This window comes from Egretta garzetta, unplaced genomic scaffold (assembly GCF_000687185.1).
Source record: "Egretta garzetta isolate BGI_Z169 unplaced genomic scaffold, ASM68718v1 scaffold434, whole genome shotgun sequence".
Taxonomy (NCBI): Eukaryota; Metazoa; Chordata; class Aves; order Pelecaniformes; family Ardeidae; genus Egretta; species Egretta garzetta.
This window is the reverse complement of record NW_009259584.1, coordinates 1,000,807-1,019,301: the sequence shown is the minus strand read 5'-3', so window position 1 is coordinate 1,019,301 and position 18,495 is coordinate 1,000,807. Positions and strand designations below refer to the sequence as shown.

The window sequence follows — 18,495 nt, the reverse complement described above, 5'->3', positions numbered from 1 at the left end:
TGGCTTGACTTAGTTACTTACTTTAGCTCCCAAGGCCCTGTAGAAAATCAGAGAAAATACAGCCACTCCATTTATCAGTTAACAACAATACTCCTCTAATGGGTATACAGGGCAGTACTAATTCTTTTTCAATTAAAGAAAAGATTTCTTCAGCATTTTTCAAGTAGTGTTTGCCTTTAAGAACAGCAACCATGTTTAGAAACAAGTTGCATGGAAGCAATAAATGTATTTTGGGTCAGATGAAAGCTCCAGGTCCATTTTCCTTTTGGCCTTTACATGAGTCGACATGTATGCCATTCTTTTCCCAAAGAAAACATGTAGATAACCATCAGTAAAAATATCAATAATCTTTACTACTTCCTAAAGTAGCTTGAGATTACAAGGGAGCTATCTTGGTAGCTTCTCTTAAGGTTCTATCCAATTTTCAACACTCTTTCTGTGAAAATTAAAGTATTACGAGACAGTGTGTGGACAAAGAGTAAACTTTGACCTTCTCAAGTCACATTTTCAAGCCAGCACTGTAACACCTACACAACCCAGATACTGTTTTTCCAAGTTACATATTCTTTTCTGATACATAACCCCTAATAATTTATACCTCAAGTGTAGATTCTCTATGTCCTATCCTCGTAAAATCAACATACTCATCCATCTCGAACAATAACAACCCCAATCTAAACATCAGATTACAGCACAACATGAGCCAGACACCATTTTTCAGTTTCTTTAGAAGAACAGTTGTTAAAGCAAGGTCACTCTCTCCTCACTAATGTCTTCTCTGCTGCCAGCCACCACTTTCACAGGAGAAATACCACTCTTAACTCTCATTCACATGAAGGGACAAAGTTACTCCTGAGACCAGAGGGACACAGAAATAAGCTTCCATCAAGGTAAATCTGATGCTATTACACTGAAGCAATTGGACCTACTCCAATTTGAAATGTCTTGGATCCTATCTATAATGTTTATATAATGTCTATATCTGACTAACTGATTTAAAAATCAATAGTAACTAAGTCAAGAATTTGCTAGCTAAATAACTTTTAAAGATATTCTAGTGTTTCAGTGGATTCTGCCTATAAGGCTAAGTCAATAATAATATGCTAAGCAGTTTTGAGCGTCTATCACCACAGACCAACAGATAACACTCAAATTTCATCTGTTTTATTTTTATCCTCCCTCCTTACAGCTATGTATACTGGCACCCAGTTCTGTTCTAACCAATCAGACTTCATAGGATTAGGCTATAACTACAAAAAATACTGCCTTTTCCTGGTGAAATCAGCCAAGGTGTTCTCACGGGAGACACCCTCCGTGGGAGACCCACTTTTTGGAACATTATCCTTCCTAGTGCCCATGCTTAGTACCATCCAAGTGTTCTGAAAAGCTTATCCTTCTGTGGCTGATGATTTAAGGTACTGGAGTAGGCTGTGCTTTTCTATTGCTCTGTGTGCTTTTGTATTTGAGTCTTGGATGGGCGCGTGCTGCACTGCACACATCTGAAAAAATATGTATCGTAAGTATAAAGCTGCTGGAAAGAGAAATCCAAATGTAGGGATGGAAAGAATCACTGTCACTTACATCACTTATTATTTCACTGCATTTTCGGGCCAGTTCCATATTTCTGTCCTCAATAACAGGCTTGAGGAAGACCTATAAGAGAAAGACAATCATTCCAGTTTTATTGTCCTAAAAGGGTAACAATAGAAGGAAATAAGAACTTTTCAAAGCTACTGGGGTTTAACTCACCTTTTCTTCTTCCTCCCCATCCTCATTTTCATCTTCCCTGAAATCCTGAATGGCAGATACTCGCATTTTAATACTTTACAGAAAACAACAATGAAAACTCAAAAAAAGTTCAGCGCTGCAGGAAACAGCTCAGACCCTACAGCATTGCCTGGAATCAATGCTTCGTTTGTGTCCTCCACTGCACTTAACTCCACCAAGGCTCCTTCCTTATTTAGGCAGCACTTGACAGTCTTTATCGGAACAATTCAGTGTGAGTGAACCGAAAGGCATTGCAGATGGCCTTGCTAGCTATCAGCCACAGCAGAGCTAATGCTGTCTTACAGATAAAATATAATTAAATGACCTATCCCAGTCAACTATTTTTAAAAAGACTATGAACACACTTAATTAAAATACTGTGATGCAGTTAATTCATAAGTAATGTAGCAAAATTAACAGGCTTAAAAAGGGAACATTGACTCTAAGTTTATGGGGAAACAGCCCAGTTCTAAGATTCAAGGCATCAACAACGCCAAAACCAGTTATCGCAAAGCTTTATTTTGTTGGTCCAATAATAAAGCTTTTGATTAAAAAAAAAAGAACACCACTCTTGTTTTCCAGTAGGTGTAACTGCTGGTATATTTTTCAGAAAATACTCCTTTTCCACAAAGCTTATAAAATTCCTTAAATGCTTTCCACATCATGTCATCTGCAGGTTAAAACTGAACATACATAGATACAAACATGTCTGTATACTTACAAGTATACATGGCTATATATTTACACAAACATGTATGTTCCTTCACCGTTAAAGACTGCCATGGTCCGTAGTCTCAAAACCAAGCTCCTTCAGTATGAAGTCACCGACTCCAGCTGCAATGAAACTGAAAGATATCCTTATGTCGATGGATATAGTGTCACAGCATTTGCTTCTGTAAAACAAGCAAGGAGGTGTTACAAGACCAGGTGGAGTACCCAGCATTTTAACATTAGTTTTCTTTCCAACCTGTAGCTTGTATACGTCTCATTTTATACAAGTTATGCTTTTGAACTTCATCCAGCAAAGCGATTCACCGCTACACAGCTTTGCAGTCAGGCAAGGACAGAAGGAATGTGCACTCTTAAAAAATCTCTTCAAAGAATTTTAAGTACTTGTGCCCCACCACAATGTCCTCAGAGCTTATTTAAAGACACACATTTCATTAGAAAGAGAAACATTTCAAAGAAGCGGAAAAATACAGCATTTGACTTAGATAAGGTCTGAAAATTTAAAAAAAAAAATACGAAGAACAAAGGCATAAACTGCTTTCAGTCTATAATAATCAAGAGACAGAATTCTTTATACATTAATAGTACAATAGCTTCAAGATTTTCCATTTCACTACTTCAAATATAAGCTCGTAAAGTTCAGATTTGAATCGGCATTGCTGAAGTTCAGGATTTCTCTGGTTTGTATGGGTGAGAATTACCTGTAATTTATGCTGACTACTTTTGGAGCTGAAGGTGTTTCACCCTTGTGAAAACAAATGGTTTAGTCTTAGAAGATGGGTATTGAGAGTTACAGGTCATTTTTGAAGAGTATGGCCACAGCAAATACATTCCCAAACAACAGACTCCTGCATGATTTCAAGTACCACATGTTAAGGAGACACAGAACCTACAAAAGTGCCAGACAGAAATACAGCACCAAGTCTTCATTTTGGGATTTTTGTGATAATACTGCAAATACTACATTCTTCCAGCACAGTTAATTTCCCTTTTCCTTCCTACATTTAATAAATTTTTTAAGTGGAGACATTGAAAAATATTTAAGAGAGCAGAGAATAGCTATTAGTAGCTGCAAAGCTTGCTGAATATGGGAAAATCTTTTGCTATTTTTTGCACTGGAAAGCAAATATGGTCAAAATGACAAAGTCAAAACTGTTTGGGTTTGGGGGGCAAAGGGGTGTGTTCAGCTTTTTGACATGCTTACATTATATCTGGTGGTTTTTCAGCAGCTGGACATACCAAAATTTATGTATTTATTGTGGTTTTCCTGCAATGGTTTCTGCATAATAAAGATCTGCTTTCTCTTTAGTATGATCACTTTTGGTCAGCCCTGAAGTGGTCAGGCAGTTGGACAGTATGATCATTGTAGGTCCCCTCCAACTGAAATATTGTATTCTGTTCTATTCTATTCTATGATCTTTAACTGCTTTGATAGAATTCATTTTTTCCCGTTTTTGCATGCTGCGGGTCAGGCATAACTGAGCGTTCAAAATATGCTATGTCCCATGTAACTTCCATAATAGAAGGATTGCAAGACAGCTGCTATAACTCATCATATTAAAGAAATATATAATACTATGCACAAATTAAGGGAAAAAATATCACAGTATCTACTCACCACACACAAGTTTTTCAAAATGGCACTTTTCACATAACATGCAGAAAGAGACTACATGACACAGAAACCTGCCTCCCTTTCTTTCACCCTCCTCAAAACACTGAATACTGTCAGATAACATTCACTGTGCAATAAAGCAAGCTTGAAAATTAAATATATCCAGATATAATTCAGGAAATAATTTGTTATGACCATTTAAGAATTGCACAGTTTGAAAGTGCATTATGATTCTATTAACAGCCTGCAGGTCAAAACCAAGCTTAGGTTATTTCCGTAAGAGGCAATAAAAAATCTAGGATCAGCAGGCATGTCTGGCATTGCAAATGTTTGTGTGTGTTTACAAATATTTTTAAAACTACTCTAAAAATACTAAATCTAATCTGAATAAAGACCTAGTTAAAATGCTGAGCTTTACATCCCCAAAACAATTATGAAGTATGTTGTATTAAAGACTACTTTTCCCTGCAAAACCTGCATCTTTACCAAAACCTCCAAACTGACATTTCTGAACCATTTTCCACTGTATATAATGGAATAATCTGTAGTCATTTGTTCTGGTATGAAACAGCACAGATTAAACAAAATCCAATTGTACAGAATTTTAAGAAAACACTGTGATGGACTGCTAAGCTATGCATACCCAATATTTGTATGCATACAGGGAATTGCAAAATTAGAATTTATTACTGCATTATAGGTATCTTAATATGCACACAAAGGGGAGAAATGTGTTCTTCAGGGAAGTACCCAATATGAACTCAACTAAATTTTGTAAGGGAATGCTGCATAGCTCCACGTTTCTACTTCCAGCCACCCTGCATGGATGTTTCAAAGCTCAATTTAAATTTAGCCTTAAGAATGAGGCTATTTTGCTGAAGAAGCTGCAACAAAATCAAAAAAACTGTATGTTGTCTGGATTGTTCACAGAAGCACAGTATTTGCAGTATACAACCTTCGCTGGGTATGAACTTTTGACAAAGAATACAAGCCTTCTAGAAGCAAGCTATATGGTTTATCCTATGAAAGGAGGCAGCTAAATCTCCCAACACAGGCATCATCTGATTGTGTCAATGCACTATTTTTTGACACAGAACATTACTCAAGTACTTGGTCTAAATGTATGTCTGCTGAGAAGGCAGAAGGGGAAGAAACATGGAGTATAAAGGAGCCCAAGTCCCCGTGAGTACAAGTTGGCCCAGCATGCGAATGGTTGAGGCGCACAGTTGTGCAGCTTTCCTGCTTTGATCACGCACAGCTGTGTCCACATCTGGCCAAAGCCCCACCATCAACTTGTCCCTTTATCAATCTTCTAAGAAATACATTTGGGAGATGTTAGCCCAGAAAGCTTAAAGGCTTCATCTCATTTTGGCCCTGATACACATAACGATTTAGCAAGGACGCTCACTTCTGTCACTGAACAAATACCATTGGACTTTTTTGGCATAATCCCCAAAAGCCTTCTGAGATCTGCAATATCCACATGTATTGCTGAGCCAAAAGAACTTCTTTACCACTTCACAGAAAAGCAGGAACTGTGCTTGTCCTAGAAAAGGTACCAGAAACATCACAATCTCAAACCTATTTATTGCAGAGTTCCTCATGGGGTACTTGCACATAGGTTGTAAGTTAAGGACTGACATATTTCAGCTGAAAAATCTGCACAGCATTATAGTGAGAGGCATATATACGCTATGGATATATTCCTTTCAATCCTGGACTAAAAACCTAGTAAGAACAGAGGTAGAGTTTTAGTGCTTTAACTATGCTGCTCCCAATGAGTTAAAAATCAATCCACAGACATCCCTAAAATGAAAATGTTATTTTCTGTTCTCACTGGACAGACACACACATCACTGAAGTAAGTACAATTAATTCCACACGACGCAGCTGGTGGTCTCTTTTCAAAAAGCACACAAGGCATTTGTAAGTGCTGAGATTCAATTACTTCTCATTTCTAGAAATACTCATCTATCAGACTGGAAGTTACTAGCAGCCCTGCACGAGGAAGTTCATAGTTAGGCTATCAGCACCACTATCACAAACAAAGCTAGCGAGGGATCCCAGCCTGCCAATTTTAACCTCCCCTGAACATGAAATACCAACTAATATTAACAAAAGAAATTCAAGAGATGGTTCTATTTAGAGAAAAAGCTTACCCATAAGCTTGTATCTGTCAGATCATTAATACTGCATTTATCAACAACAGTTCAAAACCTGCAAATATCTCTTGGTTCTAAGCTAAGACTTTCTTTCAATGAAAGTTATTTAAGGCTTTGGTAAAGCAGAGTGGCAATAGTAGTTTTAAAGACAAATACAGACCAGAAGTTAGAATACTGATTTGTGAATCCCAGAAAACCTAATGAATTTTCAGCGCCTAATACATACATAAATACAGATGCCTTTTTGCAAACACACACTCACAGAGACGTTGTTTAGCTCAACTGGACCTTGATGACAGAGCATGTAAGATGGCTGTATGGTACAACTAGTTTCACATAATCTAGTTACCAAAAGCAGTGTAGCTATGCTAGCATGACACTGCCCGAGTTAATAAACGCTTTCCCACACAGCTAATTATCCTGAGAAAATAACCCATTCAGAAGTGGGAATATTTATCAGAGCACAAGACTGTGCCACGCGGACATAACCTTAGCTATGATCAGCAATAATACATGGAAATAAACCAGCATAAAGCTTTTTCAGGTACAAATGTATTCTAAAAAACCCAAAACCTCAGCTTCCATTTTTTCTGACAATGTTCATAATTGCCTACTACTTTAGCACAATAGTTTTTAACCCTCAAAGATGGTATTTCCTAAATGGGATATACAGTTTCACCTATTTTTTTTTTAATTTTTCATTTGTCAAGAAATTAAATCCTCAACAATGGAGGAATTTGGTGTTTCCAGCCCCCGCAATATTTTCAGTTTAACCTGAAGCCTAAAAACATCTATCGCTCCTACAGGTCTCTTCACAAGTTGATGCACCAGGAGCTGAGATGCCACGTTTGACTGCATTACAACTGTTTAGTCCACTCTACCTGACAAAGCTGTGGCATTTCCCTTTCTTGTCCAGTGTTATAAAGCCCCTTTCCCCTTACTCAAGGTCTGACTAGGTATGAGAGTCCACCAGAGCTGACAGCTCTGGGGCATAGCAGCTGAGGCTCTTCAGCACTCCCCACCTCTTACCAGTGCCATTACAGCAAGAATAGTCAAGATATTTATTCCTATTACCTACAAAACTGGAGCCCTGATGCTAGTCCTGTATGCTAGTAGCCCAGAGACCTGCACGCTAGTCCCCTGTAGCTGGTGGAGAGCAGTACACATCCAAGCCACCCCTCTGCCCTGCAACTTGTGGCTCAGATTTCATAAGGCTGTTCTACAGGAGATGGTTAGAAAATTAAATTATCAGCTGACTGGGTATCCATAACAGCAAAATCACATTCAGCAGAAGAGGAATTCACAGGGAAATTACAGCTTTTCTCTTAGGACTTCTCAAATGTTGAAAAGCTTAGACAATAGATCAAAGTTTTCCATTCACAAAATTTTCATTTTATCCAAACCTAAATCCCATGGAAGAAAAATCCAGGACTATATAATAAGAATTGGGAAAATTTACCTTGCTCTAAATCATGGCTAAAACGATTGTAGGTAAAAGGTATGAAGCCAGTTTTAGTTTGCCTCAATAAATCCTAGAAAGCTAAAGATACTCCCTTTCTCCTTTCAATGACTATATATTCATATACAGCTTACTGTAATCTGAAATAATAGAAAGATGTATCTGGCTTCTATGTCTTGCACACATTTTCTTAGCCATATAGCCCAGGCATATGTACTTACCGGGAATGTGGTGTTACTTTGAATTCAACTGCCTGAACTGACAGAATCTGCTGGAGCAGGAAGAGAAAATTGGACCTTTCCTATAAATTTAATTTCAGTCATAATTACATCCACCAGTTTATAACCCTCACTTACTTAATTAATGCATTTTTCTAGAAACTAAAGCCACAGTAGTTTATTTTTCTTGTATTTAATGGAGTTTTTTCTTCTTCATAGTTCTGCACTTCTTGTGTTTTGATAGACCTAATACTGGAACTTCAGTCATGCTCCCTCTGGAGGGAACAATACCATCAGTAACACACACCTTTAAAAAAAACCTTCATAACTTTAGTATTCTGGAACATTTCATGTTACTATGATTCTCAAGTAAGTTAAATTTGCATCAAAATGCTAGACAGCTAACGCTAAAACAGAAACTAAGTTCTTTGTTGACAGTTATTTAAAATCATACGTTTTAAATGTCAGAATAGTCTTCGGAGAATTCCCCAAAAGAGAAAAGATGAAACCAAAGAGGTCAGGATAAAAAAAAGAAATGTAATGAACGCATTTGAAGTAACAGAAGTCACTTGTTCAATGATGAAAAACTTATTCAAGTAACTTCATTTTTTGATCAAGACAAATAATTTCAAGGCATAAATAATTGATGGGGAAGGTATATTTTGAAATATCTTCAGACACAAAAATAAAACCATAGTTATGTAAAACATAGAACACCCCGATTGTGCCTAAAATTACTGATTCTTAAATAGTTCTCATTTGGATTAAAAAAAAAATACTAGTTTACCTTTTTTTCTACTTTGTGAACTGTGTCCATCATAAAATTTAAACAAGAAAACAAGTTACACGTACTTTGTGTCCAGGAGGGTTTAAATCTGGATTGTCGTAGTCAAGCTCCCTCCCATCCCGTTCCATGCATGACAGGTTAAGACATCTATACACAAGAGCCGTACTGTGAAATTAGCAGTGCATTCGAAGACAAAGCACTTGGTATCTAAAATGCACATTCAGAAAATATCCATAAATTTCAAGACAGAGAGTTTATAATGACTGAGGGATAGCTCATTCTTTCTGAAAAGCTGCTATGTCAAAATAGTCTGCTCGAACAGAGTAAATATTATTTTTGAAGTGCTTATATTAGGCTACAATGGATTTGGAAATACAGCTGTTAACAACCCTGTATTGAAAAGAACCTTATAGCAAAGAATCCTATACTAAGGGCTCTCTGGACAGCTTAATCCTGTAATTGAGTTCATGGTTGTAATTCAGGAGAGCAACTTACAAGTTCTTAAGCATTGACTACAGTGTTGCAGAAAACACACTAAAAATACAATAGCTAGCAATAATAAGTCACGGGAATGTTAGATCCTTATGTACACTCTGTTTGACAACGTTATACATAAGTTTCCATGACTACAGTGACAAGATGATAAAAACATCTTCTTCCATCGTCCACTGAAAAATACATTTCTGCTTATATCATTGATGAAGTGGCAAGCACCTAATTTAGAAATGTCGACTTGCATTTAGTAACGTATTTTTATATTCAGAGAAATGCACATCATATTTTTAAAGGATTTAATTGAATATCTGAAGCAGATTAAAATGATTCATGATCTGATTTTTTTAGTCTTTTAAACCAAGTTACATAAAACTTTACCTTTTACTTCACTCATATTAGCTGCAAAATTTCAGCTTAAAAATTTTTTAGCCCCATGCAAATCTCTTTCATATGAATCAAATAAAAGCTGATCTAGCATTTCCCAGAGAAACAGTGCAGATTTTAGCAGAATGCCTTATTTTTACATTGTCTTCATTTTGCTCCATACAAAAATACAGAAAGCAGTTCTGCTTTATCAGTTATGTAATTTGCTTTCACATTAGAGCATCATCTTACTTCTCATCTGAATTGGTTTCTTCAAAACAGTAGTGGACACAAAACCGGCATTTCTTGCTCCAGCTATTTTATAGTCATTCCTGGGACCTGGTTACCCTTGAAAACAAGCAATTCCAATGACATCAGTGGAATTTAAACTTGCAGTTATCTCAATACTGGTATATAGGTGAGCATACTTCTTAATCTACGAAATACCATCATAATACTTATTAAAATGTCAGTTCTCACATTTTAATATAGGAAAAAACAGTTCCTATTAATAATAAAAATTTAGCCTTACAGTGCTATTCGTATAACACAGTACATCTAAATTACCACATTAAAAGCACACTGAATCACAGTTCTTCAAATCAAGGAAGGTTAATGCTTGCACCACATGAAATAACTCAGCAAGTACCTTCAGAGAGGAGGAAGGCAAAAGAAATAATATAGCAGTGTTTTGTACACTACAGATTATCCAGAAATACCACCTTTGGGCATGATTTCTTGTTGCTGTTAATAACATTAAAGAACAATAACCACTTTATGCTCATACAGCTTCTTGTGGATAAGATTTTAAAGAATTTTATAAATACAGGGCTAGAGCCTTTGATGGAGGATACTGACAGAGAGCAAGCCAAGTCCTCTCCCTGTCCTCAGGCATTTGAGGACTAGGCTGGAGTCAGGCTTAAGTAAGAACAGCCATAGGTAGCTCTAATTAAGCCTAACCAAAAAGCCTGCTCCTGATCATATTGCTGACTCACGGCTACTTGACAATCATGGTACAGCCAGATTGGAAGGTGTAGCAGACCCGATTTGGGGAACAAGCTGTCTTAAGTCTCCTTTGAACATCTGGAATTTCATAAAGAGAATTCAGACCAGGATAAATAACTACCCTATAAAACTTCTCCTTGCTATATACCTGAAGATATATGGTCATCCTATAATTCTGTTTTACAAGGTGAAGAACAAGGGGCCATGAAGTAAAGCAGCATCTCCACAGTAAGAAAGGAAGCCTGTGATGAATCAAGATTTCTTGACTCCCAGCCCTACAGTTTTAATGCTGGTATCATAGAGCTTCTCCGCAGGGTTTTTCCTGGCTCTCTTTCAGTGATATTTCTGTTAAGTCATTTCCAGAATAAGCTAACTCTTAACTTAAAATACTCTACGTACAGCACTGAAGATGGTTTTTTTTCTAGAACACTTTGCTATCCCTTAAACAAATTTTAGTGTTAATATAACTTAAAAAATAAGAGAGGAAAAAGTGGGAGGAGAACAGAACACAGAGCAGTCTTTCATTTAGGACCTTATACTAAATTTTAATTAGTAAGCGACTGGGTTAACGTGCAGCATAGAGTTAGAATAACAGTGTAGTTACCTGTTATGAGAATTAATTCCAATGTCTGTTGAGTTATGGGTAGTAACTATTTGGCATGAAACAAGCAAGATAACCTCTCTGAAACCTGGCATATAGAAAGAGATAATACCATGTTCCTTTCTTGCCTTCTGAAATCTAAATTAAAGTTGTATTAAGGGTTTTTTTGTTGAATTCAAAAAAATAGGTGACTTTAAAAAGTTATTCCAAGTCTGGATGGATAAGGTTCTATTTAAATTACATTTTTGTAAATATTTATTTTTTTTTTTTTTACATACATAAACCATCACCAGAGAATTAATTTATGTTAGGGCCTAAGGCCTAGCTTTGAAGAGCTTTTAGTCTTTTTATCTCTCTGATGATCTCATGGGAAGTCTGAGCCTGCCTTTCAGCAAAAAAACCTCCAAAGCCCGAGGCTGCCTCTGGAAGAATTACATTCGCCTTCAGGACTGCAGTAAATGTATTTTGGCAGCTTTACACTACAGCTAAAGAAATTTCTCAATCTCATCAGAAAAGTGTACGCAATAACGATAATCTGTAATACAAAACTGCAAACCCTGGGGGCGGAAAGTGCCTAATCTTGCATACATGGATGCTATTCTACAGCCCCAGAAGTAACTACACACTTCACTTCCCTTTAAGTTTTTTAAACCATCTTTTTGCAAGATGAAGATGCAGCTAATACTATAGCACTGTGTAGACATTCAAAAGATGTCAGACTCAGCTTCCCCAAGCTTATATTTAAATCCTAGGATATTAACACCCAGTACAGCACAGTATTTGACTAATGCTACCCACAGGGTTTTTTTAAGATGTTAGGACTTTCTGCAGCTAAAAGTCAAACTGAGGTAAAAAATTAACATCGGAGCACAAGTCATGTTAATCTCTTGTTGGCTGTAAGGGTAATAATGAGTTTAATCTTATTGTTTCACCATCAGTAAACGTACAAACAGGCTTCGGAGCAGAAGCCAGAACCCAGCCACCCTGTCCCTACTGCATGATAACCACAGGACTCAGCCAGAGAGCCCTGCTCCCTCCCAAGATCCTTCTCTGGCCCATGAACCTTCTGTTCTTGTCTACACCATGGTACAACTTCAGCAAAATTCTGGTCATGACCCCCATCACAGTCTGGATTTGGCCACTCAACTGTGGGCTCAAACACCCGTTGGGCTGGAAGCAATAGCTACCAATTCCCAGAAGAATGCCATCACGCCTGAACTAACAGGTAAACGGTCATAAGCCTTCCCCTCTAAACACCCGGCTGAGTTTGAGTGAGCGTGATTGCGACACATGCGCTTGCAGTCACAGAGCCAGGCTCCAAATTAGATCTAAAGACTTTGGATGGGGCGATGAGGGACCGTTTGGAGGGAGGATGCTGACTACCTGCATGACTGCGTAACAAATCTGCAGACTCTGCTGTCTGCTCACATATGTCATGAGAGTTTTGAAAATGGAATTCTGTGGATGCCACAATCTTCAACTTCTTACTTTAAGAAATCAGATTATCAGACTTTAGTTTACAACATTACTGCAGATGGAATCTTTTTAATATCAAAACTTTTACAATGATCAACCAGTGGACCAGCCTCAGTAGCTTTTCTGATTAGTATTTCGGTAACTGCATAATGACATAGAGGCAGATGGAGATAACACTTATCAGACTATCAGCATTTAAACTCAAATTAAGAGACTAAAATTTAAAAAGTTCATGAGCACCTGCTCATGAACTTTGCTAGATACAAATTTTAAACATAAAAGCAGTTATTTGCTGTTAGTCACTTCCAGAAAGGGCAATGCAAACCACCTTACATGAAACTTCTTAACAATCTTAAAATGGAGGAAAAATAATTAACAGTTTGTCAAGACCAAATTCAGACAAGTGAGACTCCCCTCTGGAAGAAACCCTTAATTTCTGAGATGCAATTTTTAAGAAGCATAGGGTCATTTCAAGGACAGAACTCCTGAATCTCATAGAATTAAAAAAAAAAAAAAAATCCTTAAATACAAACGTAAGAATCAAAAAAGATAAGTAAAACAGAGAGAAAGGCTAAGTCTGCACTCAGGTTTAATGATCCCGAAAGATACATTTTCTGTCTCGTTTTGAGTCAAACAAAATATTAAAATTTAACTTCATGAACTTCAATTAGCTTTTTCTTTGAAGGTTGCTTCTATCTGCATTTTAACTGCAAAAATGTCATCTTTAGCCCAGCTATGACTTAACAAATGTACAGATACAAGTTATGCAAGCAGATAAGTGAATTTTGTCCATATGTGGAAACCAAGATGAATCTGCAATTTCTCCAATTTAATCAAAATCAAGTTTTCTTACATAAAATTTGGTTTGCCACTCCTTCCTGCTCCAGTCTATTAGCCTTCACTGCTTTGCTTCCATTGGAAAAGCAGAATTTCTGCTGTGATTTGTTGCCTCTAGTGCAAAATGACTTCCAGACAATGCGAGAATATGGACATTCCTCATAGATTTTTCTGTCCGCTACAAATTATAATTCATTCTGCTGGAGACAGAAATTAATGATGTACCTTAATCCACTACTTATCCCTTGTATTCTAGCCACAAAAGAAAGAAAGGAGTGTTTAAAAATAAACATGCTTTATGTTCTAAAAAAGCTCACCAACAACAGTTTTCATTCCATGTTGGTAGCCATCATCTTTCCCTTAATAAGGACCACACAAAAGTAATCCCTAAGGGTCCAGTTCTGCCAAGTCAGAGTTATGTTTAAGACCAAATATATGTGAAATTCTCTGCCATGTACAATTCTTATGTATGAAAATGGCAAAATCCATATGAAAATGGCAGAATCCATAATTAGTAGAAAATATTACAGGTGCTCAGCACTTACTATGTAACTATTCTCAGGCAATGGAAAACCGTAATTGGCTACGCATCTGCATCATTTTGTTTGGAGAAACAATAGCTTAGTTGTGTTCTGTATTTCAGTATCTCTATTTTAGTCAAAAGCATGAATATTTACTTGTAGAATGCAAAGATAGTGTTCATATTAAAGTTTAGCACAAATTCAGTACGCCGTTTCTGTTTCATAGACTGCCCTGAAGATAAATGCTTTCAATAATTCATAAAAAAAATAATCTTATCTGTGAAAAACAATTCTCGCTATTTAACAGGTTAACTTCATGCAAGCTTTGAAACAACTCACACTCAGATCACAATAGCCTAAAGAACAGACTTCAGAAAGTTTTGTTTAAGTTCAGAAAGTATCTGTTTAATATGATTGAGTCCATTTATCTAAGGCATTGAGACAAGAAACTGCTGAAATCGCTATCAAGATAATTCTTATTTTCAGAACCCCTTAAGAGGAGATCTTTTCAGGCAAACTGTAAAAAGAGATACAGTAGCTGATACGCACTGATTACCAATGCAATCAATATTGAAATTCTGCAGTCCAAAAATGGGTTTGTTTTTATTTTTCTGGAGCTGGAGAGAGCTTGCAAGAAAGGCTAAAGTTAGCAAAACTGTAAAATCAATTGGGTATAAATAGAAGATGAGCTCATTAACTAAGTCTCAGTTTACAACTAAAACCCAGGTTTCCTTCTTTTACAGGATGTATTATCCACAGTATGGTTTAGTTTATTGCACTCTGAATTGCAGATCATGCCCTGCCAAAAACAGTAAATGTACTCATTGGTATGGAAAAAGTCTATTCATATATTCTCCATCCAAGGGAAAAAATAATTTGGAATGGAACAATGATCCTCTATCACCTGTTATACACTGAAATATGCATTATTTGTCTTGATTCAAATCATTTGTTCTTGATTCTAAACAGAAAAAGACAGAAGGTTCTCACATCTTTGCTCATTATGAAAAAGAATGTGTAAGTTTTGAGTCAAAGTATGCTAAATATTGTCTGCCAGTATTTAAGATTCCCAAGGATGCAGAAATCTCTTCCTCTGTGTCACTCCTTCGAAGAACCAGAGAGTGTATATCCTGCTTTTAACTGGACAGCCCTGTGTTTTTCCACATGGTTTCTCAGTTTCCCATCACCTCATTCAGGACACCTAGGTGTCCTAATATTTCATTTAATATATTTTTTAAAAAAAAAAATCTTTGTCTTTTTAAATAACTAAGAAATGTTTGTTCAAAACATATCAGCATGAAGAATTTGTTCTGCATTTACCCTGGGCAGTCCAGTGGAATGAGTGTTCAGAATGATGGACGGTGTTTGGAATAAAGAGAAAAATGGAGTGAGAGCTGACATTAGTAAAGCTCTTCTTTTGTTCCAAGTGAATATTAATGACTCCTGTTCAGTCTTTCATCAAAAATTCATTCAGAATGCTATGTTATTGGAAAAGACGCTCCTCTTGGAGAGAGGTACTCATGTCATTGCTGAATCAGAAGCTGGCAACAGCTACAACAATACGCATTTTTAAAGCGCATCTTTGTCTTCTGAATAAGACTTTCATAGGGTAAGCTTAAATAACATGCCTTCCATGACCCAGCCCTATGATTTTCAAAATGCCGCTTTGCACCTCTACTCTCAAAACTCAATTGGCAAAATACAAAAAAAAGACAGTTAAGACAAGGATGATTGCAGATGGCCAACAAAATATTGCATAAAAAGAAAAAAAAAAAAAAGAAAGAAAGAATGCACAGATACAAAAACCTAGAAAAGAAAATATTTCATAACCAGGGACAGTCCTCAGCTCAGCCATACACAATTTACAATTTTGTTTCAGTAAGTTTATGTATTCCTTTTCTTTTTACCTTCCATGCGTTACTGTCAGTATTTTTTAGACTGTACACAGTACTGTAAGAAATTTAACTGAAATTTAATTTTCAACCATATTGTTATGTTCCCTTCCATGTTTGAATTGTTTTAATTGGACTTGTTTTAATTCCCAAATTCATTTGTCATGACAGATTTTTCCTCTCAGGTGAAACTGGTTGTTAAATGCTGTACTTACACAAGGCAACGTCTTTTGTGTATAGATGTTAATTCCTTTCAGTATTCTATCCGTCTTAGCTCCATATTTTTTCCAGATACAAAAACATTTTTGTGGGGAAGTGGTAAAAAGGATGTTTATTTTTCCTACAGATAGCTGTAGCCACATGATTTCCTCCATACCACTGTGGCTTCTCATTCTTTTTTCCAACATCCATTCACCAGCGGTGCTTGGCTGCACAAAGTCCCCACTATCGTTTCACATTTATGGAAGAAACAAACAGAAGGAAAAGCTGGCAGCACAGAACATCCATTCTTCTTCCAAAATCGATAGCTGAAAACATTTGTGAAAATACAGCACTGTTTGATACTTTCAATAACATGTTCTTGTATTGTATGGTGCAGTTAAAAATGTTTTTTACTGAAATCCTACAGCCAGATCTTATTTACTGAAGACCGCTGCCACATACCCAACTTTGCACAGGACATGGTACAAAAGCAATTCAAGATGTCAGAGTGACCGCTGCACTTCCTCTGCCTCTGCCCTCTCGTCCTGCCTCCAATCTCCGGATACCCTAAACAACGCTGAGCTCCTCCTGGCCAGACTGGATGAACCTCAAGAATCAATGACTTCATGCTTCCCTTCCCCAAATCGGTTTAGTCTGGACATAACTCACGGGCTATGCCTCACTAGCCCATTCTCAGACAACGTTACCACAGTTCCCTATGCCAGTTTAGAGGTACTTTTGGTGAGACCACCTACACCAAAAACATACTGCGTATCCCATGATACTGTGGAAATCAGAGCTGGTCTAACACATCGCAATGGTAATACCATGAGCATGCTGTCTGCACTAACATGGGGTTTCTGTGGCGAGGAGCTGAGGAGGGTGAAGGGGAAGAAAGGTCAGCTCTCACAAAACTGCCGAGATGTAAGACAACTCACAGAGAAAACTGCAAACCAGTTTTCTGCTGCTCACGCAGGCTAACCTCTCGCCTGCTCCTGCACCATCCCCATGCCTCTCCCACTGCTACCCTCCTCCCACCGGTGACACATGTGCAAGTCTCCTTCCATTTGAGCTGAAGCACTCTCTCTCTAGACACATGAGAGTTTAAAGACTACAGTCTGTAGTATGTCTTTATATACCAAATGGGCTCTAGTGCAAAGTCAGCCAGGGTAGTTTAATTCCACTGTTTTCTCATCAACGGCCTTTTGCAGACTGTCCCTAACAAGCAGATGCTGGCATGCAATAAGTCAACTATTCCTACAAAGAACGTATTACCATGACCAGAGCAGGCTATCTTATGAAAAGCATACTCTATGGAGCTCGGCTGAGTTCATGCTTTTCCACATCATAAAACAGAGTCAACACCACCAAGAAAGATATAAAGCAGTGAATGTTCATTTTCAAATTAAATCAACAGATGATTGTGAGTACACAAATAGCAGATGTGTTCAATCTCAAGATGGCAGTTTTACATTGTCAGTCCTTGGATGAGAGCTCTACTTTTAGCACACATACAAAAAAAAAACCTTCACAAAAGCAGTGTGAAAAGAAAACATACTTCTCCAGTAAATTTACACATTGCGGAGAACTTTGAAAGGTCTAGGTCAACTTTTAAATCAGTTTGTGTGAAACAACAAAAAATCAATAACAAGAATTAAGAAAAAACAGCCTTCCAAGTAAGGAGTCACAGGAACAATTATGGGCTAAGAGCAGGAAGTTTATGACTGACAAGTTTGATGTGCCAAGATGAGTCAAGATGTGTTTGCTAGAAGCTGGAATGAACTTCATGTTTCATATCTATAATTGAAGGTCAGTCTTGGATACATAATCACAGACTGGAAAGACAAGTGACAATGAAAATGCAGCAAAAACAGTAGTTACATTATTAAAAACATTAAAATATTATTCACAAAAATATTGGTTTATGTAATTTAGGATTACATTACCATACATATGGTCTTTACTGAGGATACCAAGACAAACTGAAATTTGTCGTTTTCTACCTAACCTTACGAGTGTTTGATATAGCATTCACAGTAATGTTTTCTACAGTGTTTTGTATGTGGCTTTCTAGTTTATTTTCAAAAAACCTGAGAAAGCAGGAATTCCATTAGATGGCACTGTACTGACACTCATGTGGTCTCTACCCAGGTTGAAGCATTTAAATCCATCACACAGATCTCTGCCACCTGAGCTGGCAAACTGAGAACAGTCATGTCCTTTGCACACATCTCAGCCTGCCAGTCCTGCCAGGCTCAAAATAGCTCCCTGTCCAAATTAACATTTCTGCTATATCTTTCCCCAAACACTAATAGTTCTTTCCAAACTGCTGTCCCAGTTTCCTTGTCCAGATTGTTCTACTTTCCT

The 18,495-nt window shown here is 37.1% G+C and overlaps 1 protein-coding gene across 3 annotated transcripts in view; it reads right to left on the bottom strand.

Annotated features, from left to right (window-relative positions):
• NEBL (nebulette) overlaps positions 1-18,495 on the bottom strand; it is a 266,173-nt gene that overhangs the window by 94,888 nt on the left and 152,790 nt on the right. The window contains exons 1-2 of one of the 3 annotated variants that reach the window (XM_035893255.1): positions 1,750-1,815; positions 1,582-1,653 (exon numbers count right to left, since the gene is read on the bottom strand). The exons of the other annotated variants lie outside the window; for them this stretch is intronic. Of the exons in view, the coding sequence (XP_035749148.1) occupies positions 1,582-1,653; positions 1,750-1,815 (138 nt within the window). Of the gene's footprint in view, positions 1-1,581; positions 1,654-1,749; positions 1,816-18,495 lie in introns of those variants that run through there. 3 annotated transcript variants of the gene reach the window in all.